Source organism: Hippocampus comes, unplaced genomic scaffold (genome assembly GCF_001891065.2).
Source record: "Hippocampus comes isolate QL1 unplaced genomic scaffold, H_comes_QL1_v1.1 scaffold343, whole genome shotgun sequence".
NCBI classification, from domain to species: domain Eukaryota; kingdom Metazoa; phylum Chordata; class Actinopteri; order Syngnathiformes; family Syngnathidae; genus Hippocampus; species Hippocampus comes.
Window position 1 is genome coordinate 356,619 of NW_017805280.1, and position 18,041 is coordinate 374,659.

General features: G+C 47.8%; 1 protein-coding gene across 2 annotated transcripts in view; it reads left to right on the forward strand.

Moving 5' to 3' along the window:
- The window catches only part of grin2ba (glutamate receptor, ionotropic, N-methyl D-aspartate 2B, genome duplicate a), a 74,865-nt gene that overhangs the window by 31,356 nt on the left and 25,468 nt on the right, over positions 1-18,041 (forward strand). For both annotated transcript variants that reach the window (XM_019871012.1, XM_019871011.1), the window contains exons 5-7: positions 12,484-12,627; positions 13,515-13,785; positions 16,432-16,624. In XM_019871012.1, the coding sequence (XP_019726571.1) occupies positions 12,484-12,627; positions 13,515-13,785; positions 16,432-16,624 (608 nt within the window). The remainder of the gene's footprint in view (positions 1-12,483; positions 12,628-13,514; positions 13,786-16,431; positions 16,625-18,041) is intronic.

An 18,041-nucleotide genomic window follows, 5' to 3' on the forward strand; every position in this document is an offset into this window, starting at 1 on the left:
ATACGATTAGCACCGCAAATGTTTTCCAAACCGTGATGTGAGGCGGGCAGCGCTTTCCTCTCGTTCTAGATAAAAACATTGGAACAGTACCTTCAGCCAAGGTCAGTAGGAGGACACAGAAGGCTTGAGGGGTGGCCGACTTACCCGCTTGGCTTTCTCTTGGCTTCCCACTTCACTCTGACATTTTCTGCGGGCGGTGTTATTCTCACTAAAAACATTTCGCAACTTTTGGTACATCATGACACTTTATTTAATGTGAGATTTGGATTTTGAAACCTGGCTGTGAAGGTTTTAGAGTCGGTTTGCTTTTTGCCCGAGAGAGCGCTGCGCACAAATTGAAGCGGAACGAACTGATTAAGACCGGAAGTGGTTGAATGAAAATTGATCAAATGGACAGGAGACGGGTGAGCTTGAATTCTTTGAATAAGTTGCTTCTTCTTTGTCTGCCAACAACTACGTTTTGTGACCGTTGTAAGCAAGTCTGGACGACACCGGTAACGGGTCAATCGCGGGAGGTTGGTGGCTTGAAAAGTCGATCTTCGAGTCAAAAAAAAGTCGGGCAGTCCTCGGGTAGAAGTACCGTCGCCTGGCAACCGAGCAGATAGCGTCGGTTCAGTTCCTGCTCAATTTGAATGCGCGTGTGAAAGATTGCTCGTCTCTATTACGCTCTCTCTGAATGACTGGCAAACATCGGGGGTCTATTCTGCCTTTTACTTGAAGTGAGGGGGGATAAGCTACAGCTCGGCACAACCCTCAACAGGTCACGCGGTCTCGAAAATGGAAGGATGGATCCGGGAAATCTTTATTCACCCCCGGTGCTCTATTTGACCATCAGAGAATGACCTCGGCATCATTTTATAGCCAACGCTTTTAATGATTGCAGGTGTGGCTAAAAATAAAACCCAGAGCAAGACTAATCACTTCTTTTTCACACGCACTTGTGTGATGGAACCAGGTTATGAACAAAGTCTGTTTGGGCCCCCGCAGTGGAAACTGGGTTATTGTCACGGATGCCCTGGGGCACAGTAGAGAGCAAGCAACATGCCTGCTGCCTAAAGTAAGACCAACATGCTGTCTAATAGCCGGCCTTAGACAGAGTATGTGTGCATACTTTTGCACCTCATATTATCTTCTTCATTTTCCTGACATCAATACGAGTGAAAAAAAGTCTCTGTTCTCCTTTTACGCAGCGACAGAGCGCTGATTTATTATTTTTTTCCTGCAAAATTAATAACGCCCGTCGCAGTTGGAATACTGTACGTGGCGGTCAGATTTGCTTCTGCATTCGCATCCGGACGCGTTGACCGTTTGCGGAGGTGCGTGTGCGTTTATCCTTCGCTGCTCTTGCATTGGGAACGCATACATGCAAATGCAGGGGGGGATGTTAGCTTGTTCAGTTTTGCGTCTGCGCGTGCGCTTCATACAAATGGCGAGCGCCATTCTCTTTTTGTTCCTCACTAATGGCATCCTCAGCAGGGCTATTACGGTTGAAACCACGTTGCCAGGGAAACGCAGCTTGTCCCTGTGAATTACAAGAAATTTCACTCCCTCTCTTATCTATGTTCACCCCCGCTCTGGCTTTCTGTCACTCTCCAAGCATCCTCGACCCCGGCACTCTTTCGCCATTCCGCTCTCGTTCGTGGCTTCCTCTCCACCTGTCCGCAGCTCAACGTGTGACAGGTCCGAAGCGGTCGTCTACGGAGAGGCGGGCGCGGAACATGAAAGGGAGGCAGTCGAACATTCTGTGAGGGAGGGAAGGCGGGTAATCCAAGAAAGGGATGGCTAGAACTTTTGATGCCAATGTGGATAATTCAAGTTCAACAGTCGCTAACAGAAGTTAGGCCGCAGCTAGCGTCCCGCTTCCCGCGTCATCAAGGCTGGCAGAGAATTAAATGTCCAAACACGAAAACGTGCCATTTTCCCACATGCGGCTTCTTCAGCCAGATGCCAAACGAAAAGCGCACAAAACGTCTTGGGCTCGGTGCGAGCCAGATTGTGCGCTTGATCGCGGCAGACTGCGCACCCAGAATCTGTCATCAAAACCGAGGAGGGACATTTAAGCGAAGAGCGGGGGATGACATATTCGCACGAGAAAGGCTTGATTGGAACAGAGTGACGAGATGGGGAAATTAAAAGCTCAGAGTCCCGCTCCTCATCTCGATGGCATATAAAATAGGGCGAGGAAAAAAAAAAAACGGGAGAATGAGAAAGCGGGAGAGAGGAAGAGGAGGCAAAGGAGCGATTGATTATGTTCTTCTAAGTGCTTCCGGCATTATTGGAACTGTACTGTCCTCCCGACCGGGCAATTTGAATTAACATTGCGGAGAGACTTATTGAGAGAGGGGAGAATGGAGAAGCGGGACTGGGGGGCCGGGGGGGGGGGGGGGCAGTGAAGGGAGGAGAAGGAAGGAGCTTGGGAGCAAGGCTATGAAGCGGGCGGGTTGGCAGCGAGACAGAGAAGGAGAGCGGGGCTGCGGAGGGAGGACAGAGATAGAATAACTGGGTTCAAAAGTAGGACAGAGAGAAAGATGGGGAGAGGCAAAGGGGAAAAGCTGCAGAACGAGCGTTAAATGTTGGAGCAAAAGCACAAGACAAGCCAATTTGAAAAGATCAACACGCTTAAACTCCGACTTTTTATGAATTCCAGCTGGGCACCGTGCATAATAATCCGTTTGAACCACAATGCCTTTTAGAAACTCAACTTTAAATATTCATTCCAAATGCTGAGACAAATCCATTTGGGGAATCGCGCTAATCCAATCAGGAACGCGACGAGAGCGAGAGAGAGACGGCCTCAAGTAGAAAGGAAACGCGTCGATGGGGTGGATAAAGTTCCGGTGAAGCCGTCCACCGAGCAACGCGCTTTGAGTCAGTTTCGGTGTCTGAAGTTGTCTTTGGAGGATTGGGTCACCCGGGCGGCCGCAGGAGCAGAAAATGATCATCGTCAAGTCAATAATCATCATCATCATCATATTCAAAGTTTGGAATTGATTACGTCAGAAGGAGCCATGCGTTTTTGTTGCCTCCTTACCTCCAGAGCCACGTTTCTCGCGGCCGTCTGTTGGCCTTCCGCCTTCCTCCTGACGGAGGAGCGGCCCCCCCCCCCGTTGCCCCGCAGAGACCACACAAAGCAAACACCGGGTCATGCTTCGTGATACATGTGGAGCACATTAGTCTGAAGAGGAAGGCCTTGGAAATGAAACGCCAGTGATGGAGCACCTTGCCTCTTTAGTCTAATGAGAATCCTGAGCAGGTGATCACTTATGGTTGAGAAGAGCTTGTCAAGGTGTTTCACATCAGCTCCGTTTTTACACCGCTTTCGACATGATATACCCTCTCGGTGCTTGAGAATCGCATTGATGACTACGAAGATGGTCTTTAACACCTGGTTAAATTTTAGAACCATCGGGTTGCTCCCTGGGGGGGCAAAAAAAGTGTTGGTAGTGTGCATCAATCACGACCCATCTGGTCCGATTAATTAAAAGCTGGAAATAGTATTGCGGCCCGGTGGTCCAGTGGTTAGAGCGTCGACCTCACAGTATAGAGGTACCGAATTCAATTCCAGCTCCGGCCTCCTTGTGTTGAGTTTGCATGTTCTCCCCGGGTCTGCGTGGCTTTTCTCCGGGTGCTCCGGTTTCCTCCCACATTCCAAAAACATGCACGGCAGGCTGATTGAACACTCTAAATTGTCCCTAGGTGTGAATGTCAGCATGGATGATTGTTCGTCTCTGTGTGCCCTGCGATTGGCTGGCAACCGGTTCAGGGTGTCCCCCGCCTATTGCCCGAACACGGGTTGGATAGGCTCCAGCCCCCCCCCGCGACCCTTGTGAGGATAAGCGGATCGGAAAATGGATGGATGGATGGAAATAGTATTTGAGTTTTTGGATCAGTGCACTTGTAGTTTGGCCGCAGATGTAATGAGCTCTGTATAGCTCCGTGTGCTTTCTCTTGTTGCTTTGAAGTCACAAAACAAGGCATAACGCTCCAGTTATTTTTTTTTTTAAGTAACTGTGAAATGATGCTCATTCACCTCACATGTAACGTGACCGAACTTGGTGGCGAATGTTTGTGAGTGGTTGGCACACCCACCCACTTCCATAGATCAATACGGTGTCACAGCCAAAATAGCAAAATCTAATCTAACTCCAGTGCTTCATTATGTTATTTTGCCTTACAGCTTGGAGAGACCGTATCTCATTCTGAAAGTTTCTCATCCTTTTTGTAGATGTGCACCTCGCCTTGGTATTTTATGAGAAATTTTACCACCCAATGAAAAGAGAGAAAAAAACTCAACAGCAAATAGCAAACAAGGAGCCTGCTGTGGTCTTGCGAAAATACTGCCACAAGCCAGATGGCATTTTCAATATGTATTCAGATCACAGGAAAGTTTAGTTTTTCCCTTCGGTTTGGCTAATATTAATTTGTGTATATCACGACGGAATTGCTGTAGTGAAAGCTAGCTTGCAACCAGTACTGTAATCATCTGACCATATTGTAAAGAGTGTAACTAATTAGCATGTTTCTTTAGCGGGGAAGTGTGTGTTTTATTTTTATTTTTTTTGTAGCCCTCCTTTAGTGGGATTTGACGACAAAAAAAAAATGGTAATATTATTAATAATGCAGCATGATGGGAGCGTGGTTAGCATGCCAACGTGAGTGAATATGTGCCGTGCAATTGGGCGGCGGCCATTTCAACTCGCGCCGAAAGTTAGCTGGGATAGGCGCTAGCTACAAGTGCAAAAGAAAACGTTTGGATGGAGAAAAATATAACGTTAAGTTGTAAAATTATGGCAGTTTGAACTGTGCAGTAACAGATGTGATTCAACAAGAAAAACATTTTTTTTTCTTCTTTACTTTCTTTCTCATTGTCATATGAAAATACATTTCCTCCTGTGTGCTTACAGCTGTTCTCAAATTGTTTTGACCGGGCTAGCAGCCTTACATTTGTGTGACCTGATTTTCTGAAGTGTAATCCAGCGTACCTGCTCAGTAAATAGTCCCGTTCTGCAACGCTTCTCTATCGATTGTGGCTGCTGCCAGCCCTCATGTCCTGAAAACGTTCTCCGAGGCCAAGTTCCTCATCACGCAAACTCGCGCTAATGCGATGCGCACGCCTTACGACGCTTGCACTGTACCGCCATTACCTGCTGGAGCCCGCCTGCCTGCCCGCCTGCATCTAAATCATGTTGTTGTAAGCGCCGCAGGGGTTTACACTTTACACGTGTCCTTACTCTATTCCAGTTTTTTGGTTAGCTCGCTAGGTTTTACGCTCAAGTTGAGAAACAATGTGCCACTTATCACCATAAAAAGGTTTTTCCTCCCTCGTCATACGAATGTGATGCTTGATAGTCGCTAGGTTCCAAAGTGGGAGTTAAAACAGCCGCGACCCGCCGGCTTAGCCGATTGGCTTTTTTTTTTCCTCGTTTGAATTATTTTTAGCACCCTTTCAAAATTAATACATTTTAATCAAGAATTCGGAGTCGCGGATGCAAAACTGGAGATGTGAAGGATAGGAGCTATCATCTTATGGGAGTAAAGCGGCGATGACGAGTTCAAAGCGACACAGCACACACCCGGCAAGTATGAAAGTGATTTCAGTCAAAAACCACAAACATGGCGGAGACATTTTTAACATGAAAGCTGTACGTTCATATGTTCACTAAATGAGATGCATATTGAGCACGAGCGTGTGTGTGCGCGCGCGCGCGTGTGTGTGTGTGTGTGTGTGTGTGTGTGTATGTCGTGTGTGTGTCTAGCGTCGGGCCTCTCTTGGTTGACCGTGTACAGGGAGCAGAGGAGGAGAGAGTGAATCGGAAATCACAGCTTTCATGCCAAAAGCTGGCATTAGTGTGGCAGCTGTTGTTTTGCGCATCCTGTCTGTCTGTCTGTGTGTGTGTGTCTGTGTGTGTCTGTGTCTGTCTGTTTGTGTGTGTATGAATGCATACCTGCAACTGTTGTGCGTGTGTTTGGCCGTTGTAAATCATTCATGAATGCGTGCCGGCACGTGCTGCCACGGCAAGGGGAGGAAAAAGGGGGGGGGAGCGGATCGGGCTGTCAAGTGTTTTTAGATGTTGGAATCAACACATCAGTCCTGTTAATACAAATTTAATTACAGCCAGGGGGTTAATCAGTCAATAAAGCAGCTGTCATGAGGTCGAAAACGAGGCGTGAATTAATAACAAAAAAAAGACGTGCGGAGTATGAATTTTTTGGGGCGGCTAAAAGGTTTAATTGAACGTTCACGTCGCCTGCTAGGAGGTTTTGATCAGCGGCTGCAATTGCAATTTCACTTTGTGTCGTTCTGTTGAATCATGTGGCGATTAACATTTGCAACAAACATATCCAGAGAAACCTCTTCCCTTGAAATTGTCCAACTGCCCATTTAAAAAAAAAAAATGGTGAAAATGCCTTGGTTCGAACAAACCGTGGGGCGCTAACTGCTGTTGCGACATTGCTTATGAGTTGTAGCAGAAGTTGGAACCCCGTGCCCATTTAAAAAAAACAAAAAATGGTGAAAATGCCTTGGTTCTAACAAACCGTGGGGCGCTAACTGCTGTCGCAACATTGCTTATGAGTTGTAGCAGAAGTTGGAACCCCACTGTTGTTTGTTTCCTGTCATATCAAATCGTTTTTTTTTCTCTTCAGATACACATATTTGTCATTGACATCTTTATACTGTATGACATGTTCTCTAAATGTTCATCCTGTATTATCCGCCGTAGCTGGCGGCCATTTTGTTGCAAATGGTTTCAACGAACCACCGCGATAACGCGCAGATTTGGTTCTGCCCCTCGAGGTACGTCGTGACCACGTTCGACCGACCTCCTTTTATGCAATGTTAATCACGCTAATGCTGTCTTTACGTTCGAGATTATTCACACTCAGCAATCTTGCGTACAGCCTTGCCTTTGCCTCATGTGCGAGGAATGAGACGGAGTCGGTGCAATCAGTTCCTTACACTTATTTAAAGGGGGAATATTGGTTGTTTTAAGTGAAATGTTGTTCAATTCCAACCAACCTCGTGACCTTGTTTCATTATTCAAATGAATGCCAGCCCCCCGACTCGTGTTTGCATTGATGAAATACAAAAGCCGTCTTTCAATCGGATCAGCCGTACTGTCGTGCAGGCGGAGCTCTTTTGATGCGCTCACCTTTCGGAAGCGGCCGCGTCGCGATCGGGGTGACACTGGATGCTATCCACTTCATTTCAGCTCGGCGCACAACAGGCGGGTGCTTTCACCCTCCTTTTCATTTCGCGCACCTTGTGTCGGCGCCCCGCTCCTTTTCGTCTCATCATCGTAAAACGCTCGCGCAGCGCCGTGACAGCTGTTAATCGATGACACCGATGCCGCCGGTTCGCTTGTCAGGATGTGAGTTTGCATCTTGAAAGCAACGTATGAAAAGGGGAATATTGTTTGGCTCGGTTATGTTTGAAGATTGGGCAGTCACTCCAGAGGACCAAATATTGTTGACAAGATATTAAAAAGCCAGCATTCATAATATGTCCTCTTGAGTGAAAAGAGCATTTTTGCTTTTGTGTTTGGCAGGGGGCGGTGGGAGGATCTCTTGAAATTATGGCACTGGTCCGCCCATTGAAGAGTATTCCATTTGCTTCTTTCCGCACTCCCACATCGGCGTCGATTCAAACGCCGGCAGACACAAGCTCGGAGGTGACGTGCCATAATGAGGGAGCGTCTCTCCACGTGAACATGATTACGGTCATTGAGACTCTTAACGGGAGGGGAGGCGGCGTGCTGAGAAGATGGGGGATTTAGCTGCGCGTGCAGCTTTCGCCAAAGCTGAGGCAACGAGGCGGAAGAAGACCAGAGAATACACATGATCTTATTGTCTTGGTGCGTCTTGCAACATGTGCCCCGGTGCAGACAGCCCCTGTCGCTGTCACGGCGACAAAAGCGATTTGAATCGTAATTTTCATCCCGCCAGATGGAAGGAGGAGTCCTTCCGAGGGATTGTGGATGCGGGGTGGTCTGCATGCAAGACGGGGAGGTGAGGACGAGGGAGGGAGGACGATAGGGGAGGCCGCCAACCCCCGCCGACAGTGACGGAGGACCGGCCTTGATGGTGCGGCGAGCAAAAGCGCACACGGAGCACTCTCACTCCATTTGCCTTTCGCTCTCGCACCCCTCGCTCCTCTCCCTTGCCCTCGTGGGATCATTTGGTTCCACGCTTCACTTCTTTCCAGGGCTCTGGCAACTGTTGTAAGGTTAAACGTGCGCTTAGCCCAATGCTTGGTGGATGCGCCGCACCCACGCGGAGCTCAGATCAATTGTCACATCGGGGGCGAGCAGAGGCCGACAAGTCGTGAGGGAGAGGTCCATGTGACAGCTTTGCTTGACCTGATGTGCATGAGAGAACCACCATATGGGAGTGGGAATGAGTACACGGTTTATTCCAATCTCCGATTTTACTCCGAATATACACAATCACGGTCACAATAGGAAGTATTACGGTTATTTTGTTGTCAGATGGTGTCCCGGTAGCTTGTAACATACAGACGGTGGGCTGAGTGTGTGCATACGATCCATACGCTCCCGATCAGCCTCTTATTTGAAGACTCCACTTTGAGCTCCGCTATACTAAATTAAGTACCGCGCGAGCAAATGTGGGTTGCACCGACTGCGTAATGCGGATCCACTTAAAATGCTTGTTCTCCCTCTTCCGCAACATGTGAGGACTTTAGAAATGAGACATGGAAAACTAGGCGAGCGTGGAGTTTTCCCCTGGGATGTCGAGGACGCATCTGAGCCCGTCACTTCACTTCACGAAGCAATCCGTTTCCTGAAAAAGCCGCCAGCCTCCCTGCTTCGCTCTCCGTAGTGTGGCTGTAACACACACACACACACACACACACGAAAGAACAACTATTACCATTCACTAAGAAGAGGGGGGGGCACAAACAGGAGCAGCAGGAGCATCAGACTGCAGAGGCCCCTTAGTGGCTCATCTGCTAAACTTAGAGCAGAAATGGGCCACTAAGAAATAATCGTGTGTGTGTGTGTGTGTGTGTGTGTGTGTGTGTGTGTGTGTGTGTGTGTGTGTGTGTGTGTGTGTGTGTGTGCGCTTGCGCGCGCACGTTGCATTTTGACCATTGTGTCAAGACATGAACCAAAACAGTGCTCTTCTTGTGTCTTGATGTCCTTCTCATCCTTTTCCAATCGATATCACGGCCATTCAAATAACTTCAATGACAGCTTTCGAGATTTAAATGAAGGTTTTTTAAAAAAAAAAAAGTGCTTCAAATAGGGTCAGTGTTAATTAGGCGATGCTGTGATAAATGTGTGAGCTAATTAAGCAGGTATAGGTTGGATTAAGGAGAAGGCGGCGTCTACGATAAGAAGGGGGCTGATAAGGTACAAGCGGCAGGGGGTAAAAAAAAAAAAAAAAAAAAGGAGATGCGGGCTGCTTTTAATTGAGGGAGAGACGCGAGCACGCATGAGGAGCGGCAGAGCGAGTTGACGCGGCACAAAAGGGAAATGAAGGAGAAGGCTCGTCATCAATACGTAATTTTGGCTCCCATGCTGATGGCGCCACGCACACACGGGCTTTGTCAGAAATGAAAGCGCTTGAGCACTGTGTGTGTACGTGGGGTGTGTGAGTGTGTATATATGCCTGCGTCTCGACTCTCCTCGTGCATCTGTGTGTGAGAGGGAAAGAGCCGGTGGCAAGTTTTTCCTGCTTTCTGTCTTTTCAAGTGACTGTGTTGAAGTGAAGGCCAGCTGTTCCTCCCACCTGGCCTCCCACTCGGCTCTCTTTTTTCCAGCCTTCCAACCTCTCTCCATTTCACTTCTCTCCCGCTCCCTCCATCAGACGGCGTCAATACCAGCGCCGCTGGCCCAGCAGCCCCCTCTCTAGTTCAAAGGCGCCCTTACAGACAGGATAGAAATACGCTTTGCCAAAAAAGCCTCCCCGCAGTAGACAGCGTCATCCCATACGTCGCTACTCCTTTCGACCTCCGTTTTTGCCTTTACTTCGACTTGCACGTCCAGGTGTGTCTTTTTTTGCATCACTACTACCGAGAGGGGAGGTAATGGTCGAAGAATACAGTAGAAAAATTGCACAAAAAGCCTCTATTTTAAAATCCGTGACATCAATGGGGTCGTTCAACCTTGCATTATACTAATGAGACTTTTCTTTCGAAGCCACTCCAGCAGCTTTGGCGGAGGTCTGTGCTCTTCTGACATCCAAACAAATGCTCCAAGCCAGCAGCACCGCGACGTCCTTTCGAGTTGATTTGTTCTTTTTGCTCTGTTCTCTGACAAGAACCGCCGCTTCCCTGCTTTGTTTTTCCTAAATGCCTGTCCAGCACACGCACGCGCGCACGCATGCAGCGCCCGACTCCTGGCTGCTGTCCTGCGTCTGCTTCCGTGGCTCCGCACTGGATCACAGCCGAGTGCCAGCTTGGCCTTGTCCTCTCTATTTATTCCATTGTCACATTGTCCTCTGCCTCTGTCCCTCTGGAGGCATCACACCTCATCTCCTTCCTCCCGCCCTCCCTCGCTTCTGTTACAACTCAATTTTCCAATCTCTCTCGTTTAATTCCTTCCTCTCACACTTTTATTCATCTTTAATCTTCACTCTGATCTCCGTCCTCTCTTTCATAGAGTCCTTTTCCTGCCATCTCTCCGCCGGCCATGTATCCCACTATCGAGGGCCGCATTGTTTCGCGTGTATTGAAGCCAGCGTTTGACGTGAAGCGCGCATCGACGGAGGAGAGCGCAAACGACTCGGAAGCGAATCCAAGGCCTCCCTGGCCTGTTTCCCGAATCCGGCTGAGTGACTCGCTGGCCCCGTTAACCCCTCTGGGAATTTTAATACTCGCTAATCGATCACATTGTGCCAACAAGAAGTGCTAATGTGGCCGCAGCCTAATTATTGTTGCTGTAAATGAAGAGCGAGGTGTTTTGCGGCACTTCATTTTGCTCAAGGTTTCTTGCGCTCAAACCCCCTTCCATCAGCAAATTTCTTGTTTGCCCGATCACTTTACTTTCTCACCCTCTGCCTTTCTGGGCTTCGGTATCGGTCTTAATTATGTATTTTTCTTAAAGGCTAATGGAAATTTGGCTCTCTGAACGAGCATGTTGGACAGTACGTTAATACTGCTCTTAAGAAGAGTAAAATAGAGAGAAAGCCAGAGGAAACAATGGAGTATGGGGGAAAGGGTGGGCGGGGGGGTGCGAAAGTCTGAAAATTCAATTATAACTGTGGCCTGCCAGACATTCCGCCGGTATAAATGAGAGAGCGGAGCAGAGCTATGGTTGGATGATTAAGACAGAGCAAGATAAAAAGTTGAAGAGCAAATGGATTCTGCTTCGCGCAGAGACATGACTCCAGCATCAGCGCCCGCATCATTATTTCATGATTTTCAAACACAAACTCATTTGGCGAGTGGGCGCCGCGCTCGTTTTGCGTTTCACACGGCACACGATAACGACATGTTTCCATCCTCACGCGCGCGTCGTTTGCCGGCTGCGCCGTTAAATCGCAAGCTCCCACCTCAACGCAACAGCCCTGATCTCATTAATGCAGAAACAAGGTAGCGGATGAAGCTGTGCGCATCCCCAGGGAGGGCCAGCTTAGCCTTTGATGTGGAGAGAAGCTCAAAGGCGGTCCTAAGAAGCCGAAGAGATTTCAATAGCCTGTCAACTTGATTGTTAGTCACACCGCAATCTCACATCGAGGCGCGGTTACATATAGTGACCGGACCGCGTCTTTTGAAGACCGCCTAAAACCGTGCGGCTTGGATTTTTAAGGCATGCGGCATTTTACTATCTCGGTCAGCCATTTTTTTGGTCACTGTTGAGTACTGTACTGGTATATCGATAAGTTTCTACGCCAGGCGATACGCAAAGATATCAAGACTTGATGACCTTGGGCACTTCTGGATCTAAAGGACTTACTCATGCCACAGTATCAATCTCACGTCGCAGTCTTGTCAAAACTTGGACTTCTCACTTTGACCTCTTCTGTCCCGTTCGATATCGCCTTTCAACAGCGCTGGATATCCGTGCGCGATTGTCACCTGCAGACTGCACCACGGTTTAGGATTAAGATTCTCGACCGTCACGGGTCTTGGGTTAGCTTCTCTGAATGAGGCGTCATCTAAATGAGCGTTGCACATTTACCAACTGTTTTCAAAGAGCGTTTTCCCCACAGCGGTGTGTTCGCGTCAACCGATGAGAATGACGGATGGGATCGGGAACAGCAGTTTGAAGTCGCCTGAATAAGCTTGTGCCGGCCCTGTGGACAAACTGATTAAAGGAGTCATCAAGGCAACTAATGAAACTCGTGACCGCTATCATTATAAGCCGCCGGTGTCTTCTACGAGCAGAAGAGAGGCAGCTAATTTAAAGCAGCGCCGTCCTTTAAAGTAGTTGACCGATATCCGTTGTGCAAAGCCAACGACGGTAAATCAAAGTCCGAGCCAAATGCCGTTCCATAGCCTTGTCTTTCTCTCCTTCGCAGGACGACGACTCCATGTTCTTTCAGTTTGGACCCTCCATCGAGCAGCAGGCTTCGGTCATGCTCAACATCATGGAGGAATACGACTGGTACATCTTCTCCATCGTCACCACATATTACCCGGGGTACCAGGACTTTGTCACCAAGGTAATGCCGCTGAGAAGAAAGTTACGGTACATCGGTGTCATGAATAAAATGGAAACTACAAGTCCCAGCACAGCTTTGGTGTGTGCGACCCGTCCATGACGTTTCCAAGCAATTGCGCTCCTGTCATTTCATCAAAACAAAATGTTGCGGGTTGATGGCACAGCTTTGGTGTGTGCGACTCGTCCATGACATTTCCAAGCAATTGCGCTCTGTCATTTCATCAAAACAAAATGTTGCGGGTTGATTGCTTGGTGGAGATAATAACGAATCCTTTCAGAGTCCATCGTCCATCCAACCTCAATTTCTTCGTCTCCGTTCACCTTTCCAGTCAATTAATTAAGTCCGCATTCCAAAATGGCCTAGATTTAAAAGGCTGGTGCTCACCGTTCTTCCTTCCGTGGACTGGCTCCAAATCAAGGCACACTTCCTCCACTCTTCCGCCGAAGTGCTCCAAAATTGATTGTGAAGGTCGATAATAATTTATTCCGGCTACCTCAGCGGAGCAATGAGCTCCGTCTTTCTATCACTCACCATCTTCAAGCCATAAAAAGTCTGGCTAGACTGCGACCACTCCTTTAGTACCTTTAAAATCATTCGAAATACCTACTAATGAAATGTCAATAGCGGATCGTTTTGTTTTTTTCTCTCCAGTGAAAGATACATGTTCCGTTGCTCTCACGCAGTATTTGATGAGGCGGACCAAAATTTCACTTGGTGCTCTTAGTTTAAACTGATTTACACTTCAGACACGGTTGATACATTTGTTGAACCTTATTTTTCTGCCCCCACCCCCATTCCAGATCCGGAGCACTATCGAGAACAGTTTCTCAGACACGGTTGATACATTTGTTGCACCTTATTTTTCTGCACCCTCCCTCCCATTCCAGATCCGGAGCACTATCGAGAACAGTTTTGTGGGCTGGGAACTGGAGGAAGTTTTACTTCTGGACATGTCTGTCGACGACGGAGATTCAAAGATTCAGAACCAGCTCAAAAAACTCCAGAGTCCCGTAATTCTTTTGTACTGCACAAAAGAAGAGGCAAACACCATTTTTGAGGTGGCCCATTCGGTTGGGATTACTGGTTACGGCTACACGTGGATCGTGCCCTCGCTCATCGCTGGAGACACCGACGTGGTCCCTGCAGAGTTCCCAACAGGTAGGAAATTTGGATGCAGTCTTCGGATTTTGAAATAGGTGACTCGACTCTGACACATTTGCCACTATTCCACAACCAAATAACTCTGAGCATTTCGAGTTTGTTTGGCAGGAGCTTGCAGCGGGAATCATAGCTTTGACTCGTTGTTTTAAAACAAATGGAACATTGCCTGACTTCAGTTCAGGGGGGTGCATTATATTTCACGCTTGGATGTGCACCTGATTGTGTGTTGGCGCGAGGCCTCGAGATTCATAATCAAAGTGGACATGATGTCACTGGTTGTTCTCAGCTCAACATTTTTTAGCTGTGCTCTCGGGGGAGATTTAGCGGTGATTTACTGTCACTGTCTTTGTACCCTCATGTGTGGGTGGGCTCTGTGCGTATGCTTTGTCTGCTTGCGTCTACCTGTGAGTTTGTCTCCCTTTCACTTCCTCAAATTGTATCTATGACCGTATCGGTTGTGCAAATCACACAAGTTCCATCTTGATTCATGCAGCCAGAGAGGGGGGAAAAAAAAAATCACGACCCGCTCATGTGGTGCCCGGGTGTTCTTTCGGTTAACGCTGAAATATTATGAGATGAATCACATAGGACACCATGACAGGGAGAAGACTAAATGTTAGTTACTCATTTAACGCCTGATAAATCAAATAGAGACTGCTGCACCAGCATACATGGCAAATAGCAGATTTATCATCCAAGCATATGATGGTGAGATGGATAGACGCACAGACTGGCAGACTAACAGATAACTAGCTAGCTAGCTAGCTAGCTGGCTAGCTAGGTACGTATCTGGCTAGCTGGCTAGCTATCCTATATGATTCATCTCATAATAGATTTGAAATGGTACAACAAAAAAAATATGATGTCAGATTACATCCACCCACATCTGTATAGTTTTATTGCCACAAATACATATACTGCGGACTTTGGAAAAGGGAGTTATTTTCGATAGACAAAAGCAAATCAGCTATGGGAAAACAGAAATGTTGCCAGTTTATGCTCCTCTACTCTTAAGACTGGCATGTCTGTGTTGTGACACTTTGAAATATACCCTCAGAGATGTACAAATATATACACATCAAGGCCTAATTCCTCGGTCTGAGCACATAGACGCACACATTTTAGATTTCGTGAAAAATAAGATCCAAAGTTAAAGCGATAGGCAACTGAGGGCGAGCGAGTGCGTGCGTGTTGGAAGCGCGTCAACAGCGAGTGGTCCTGGAGGAAGAGAGCTGTCAGCGGTGAGGCCCCCCCACGAGGGAGGCAGTTTGCCAGGCCGCCTGTCTATTTCTCAAACACTGACATGCTAGTGCACTGGCTGACATGCGGTCATACACTGTCACACGAATCCAGACAATCTGATGGCGAGGGAGCGGGGCAGATTAAAAGGCAAACTGAGTGACAGATATCCGGATAAATTGTTTTGAAGGCAGCGCGGTCTTAGCTGAGGGCGATGTGACCCCGATCCCAGCGGTGCCCGAACAGGAAGGCCACTTACGAGCTAGTTCCACAAGGCGCGAGGGCACTTGTCGCCGAACATTGGAGAAAGAGGCAATCTTCCCCTTCAACTTTCCTTGTTTGAAACTTATTTGTTTGAGGCATCATCAACAACCCAAAATATGTCGAGTTCATTCACTTTTCACTTATTACTCCCCCACGTCAACCGGGAGAGACTCCAGCTCACTCTAATTATGACAAGCGCTGTAGAAAAAGGATGGATGGGCGATTACCAAATAGACTGGGAACATCTTATTGCGCTAACCTAACAAAATCCTGACAGACCAAAATTACCCGTAATTTCAACATGATCTATGCGCTGCGCTCAAATCGGTGTGTCGCAGAAGCCACGGTGTCATCAATTACCGCCGACTATTTGTCACGAGTTAATCATATGAGGTCAATAACAGCAGATTATATCAATGGATCTCATTATCAAAATGTCAACCGCATTCTAATATATGGAGCTAATTTTCCAACTAAATCACCCCCTCACATTGAGCGACTTTCAGTTCTCACCGTTTAATGCCATACCGCAAAACGCATTACATCATGAATCAACCAAAGTGTTTGCGTTGAAATGAAAAGTGACACCAGGTCGCTTGCATATGTCGGCACCTTTATTAGTGGACGGATGGGTTAGATAACGGAAAGAGCTTCGAAAAAAATGTTCCGAAAGCGACAGATTGGAGAGTGAGAGAGAGAGAGAACAGCACTCAGGTAGAGGATAAACAGACGCGCAGAAAGGCTAACAAACAGAGAGCGACACGGCTTCAGACTGACAGATGGACAAACAGAGCAAGGTGATAGATGCGCAACGGCTGCATCGTCTACCCTGTCTCTTGGAAGCTGTTCAAAACATGTCCTCTCTGTAGAGTCAAGCAGAATGATCAACACTCCCTTCCTGTTGCGACTTTTTATTTTATTTTATTTTTTTCCCCCCATCGGTGTCTCTTTGCTCCTCCCCGTTTGATCCCCTCTCCCCTCGCTCCTCATCTTGCAATGTTTACCTTTCAGATTTCAATCCTTCCCCAACTCGCGCTCAGTTTCAACAAATCCGTCTGCCGCCTTCTGGATCTCTCCAGCTGTCTTTTCGCCGTGCCCGCCGATGAATCTTTTTTCCGCTTGCCGTTTCTTCCCACCAAGGCTTGCTGTCTGTGTCCTACGACGAGTGGGACTACGGCCTCGAGGCCCGCGTCCGCGACGGCGTGGCTATTATCACCATGGCGACCTCCACCATGATGATGGACCGAGGTCCCCATACGTTGCTCAAGTCCGAGTGCCACGGAGCGCCTGACAAGAAGACCCCCATCTCGGGAAACCCCAATGAAGTCCTCAGGTGAGCGATGCTGAAGAATGCCACATGCTGTCAACTGAAAATGACATCACATGTGGTCAAGGGTCAGGTAACGGACCAATCGCGGCTCATGTCACGTGAATATGACCTTTTTACTACCGAAAATTAGTCACGTATCCCTTTAACATGTTGCTCCCATGATGGATCTGCGTGAAACAGTATCTCATCGATCCGACACAAATGTTACACAACTGCCATGTCTGCATTTTGAATCAGTTTCAGAGTAAATCCGGCTTGACGTGAAAGAATAAGACACTGCAAACACAATTTAATGTTATTTACTGATATCTAATTGTAAAAATGTCTCCGATGGCAATCAAAACCGAACCCCGAAGGCACACTTAAATAATGCCCGATTTTGACTGACGTTGCCGTCGACGTGTTCATTTTCGTCATCTGTTTGTCATCGTGCTTTCATTTCATAGGATTGTCAAGCTGCCCCGTGTAAAAATGTGCGGGAATTGGATTAGGCATCCTTCTGACTCTCCAAACCCAATTAGGGCTCGTCATTAAGATGCGGCAATGGAATGAGCACGATTGAGACACTGCTTTGTCTCTTTCCTGCTTTCGATTCGTTCCACGCAGTTCCCAATCCTCGACGTAAAAGAGACAGGCAGTTTGTAACGCGGATGTTTTAATATATTTTCCGATGTCGCTAAATAGGGCGCAGAAATATTAGGCAGAGCCGTCAGTGCCGTTCTACGCCAATGAAAAAAAACAAGCGGAATATGTAACATTTTATTGCTAACAATACAATAGCGTCAACGAAGCCAACCCGCCAAAATGGAGGAGCGCCTCGTCTCCCGAGACCACCGAAAATTGTCACAGATGCTGTTGCGCAACCCCAAACGCCTTCCTCCCCCTGCATATTGTGATCATCACCATCCACCATTATAATCATAGCGCGCTTGCCGTGAAAGTCCGACCCCGCCCCCTCAGCTGCCCGTCTCAGCGGCAGGCCCTTTTCGACCGGCTGCGAAGCGCGGCGTACGGCGTCCTAATTGGTCCCAATGGCGTTTCGGTGGGCCAATGCAAACCCCTGTCACGCTGCGCTCTAGAGCTCAGCACAGAATTCGATTCAGGGGGGCGGCATCACCTCTCAGACACTCCGAGTGTCTGCTTTGGTCATGTCTTTGCAGTGTGTGTGTGTGTGTTTTTTCTACTGTATAATTAAGAAAGTCGGTGAAGGCTGACGTGTGTGGAGCCCAACAGATTATGACCTCACTCATGCCTCAAGTGTGACTTTTGGAAAAAGTGTGTTTGATGTACTAGCTTAAGACTTTGCTGTGTCCTAATTTGTCCCATTTCCTTTTCCTGTCCATTTTGTCTGGGTGATGCGTTTGTAATAATATTCAACTGGGATCAGAGGTGAGGCAGTTACAGTATAAACATTTGGTGA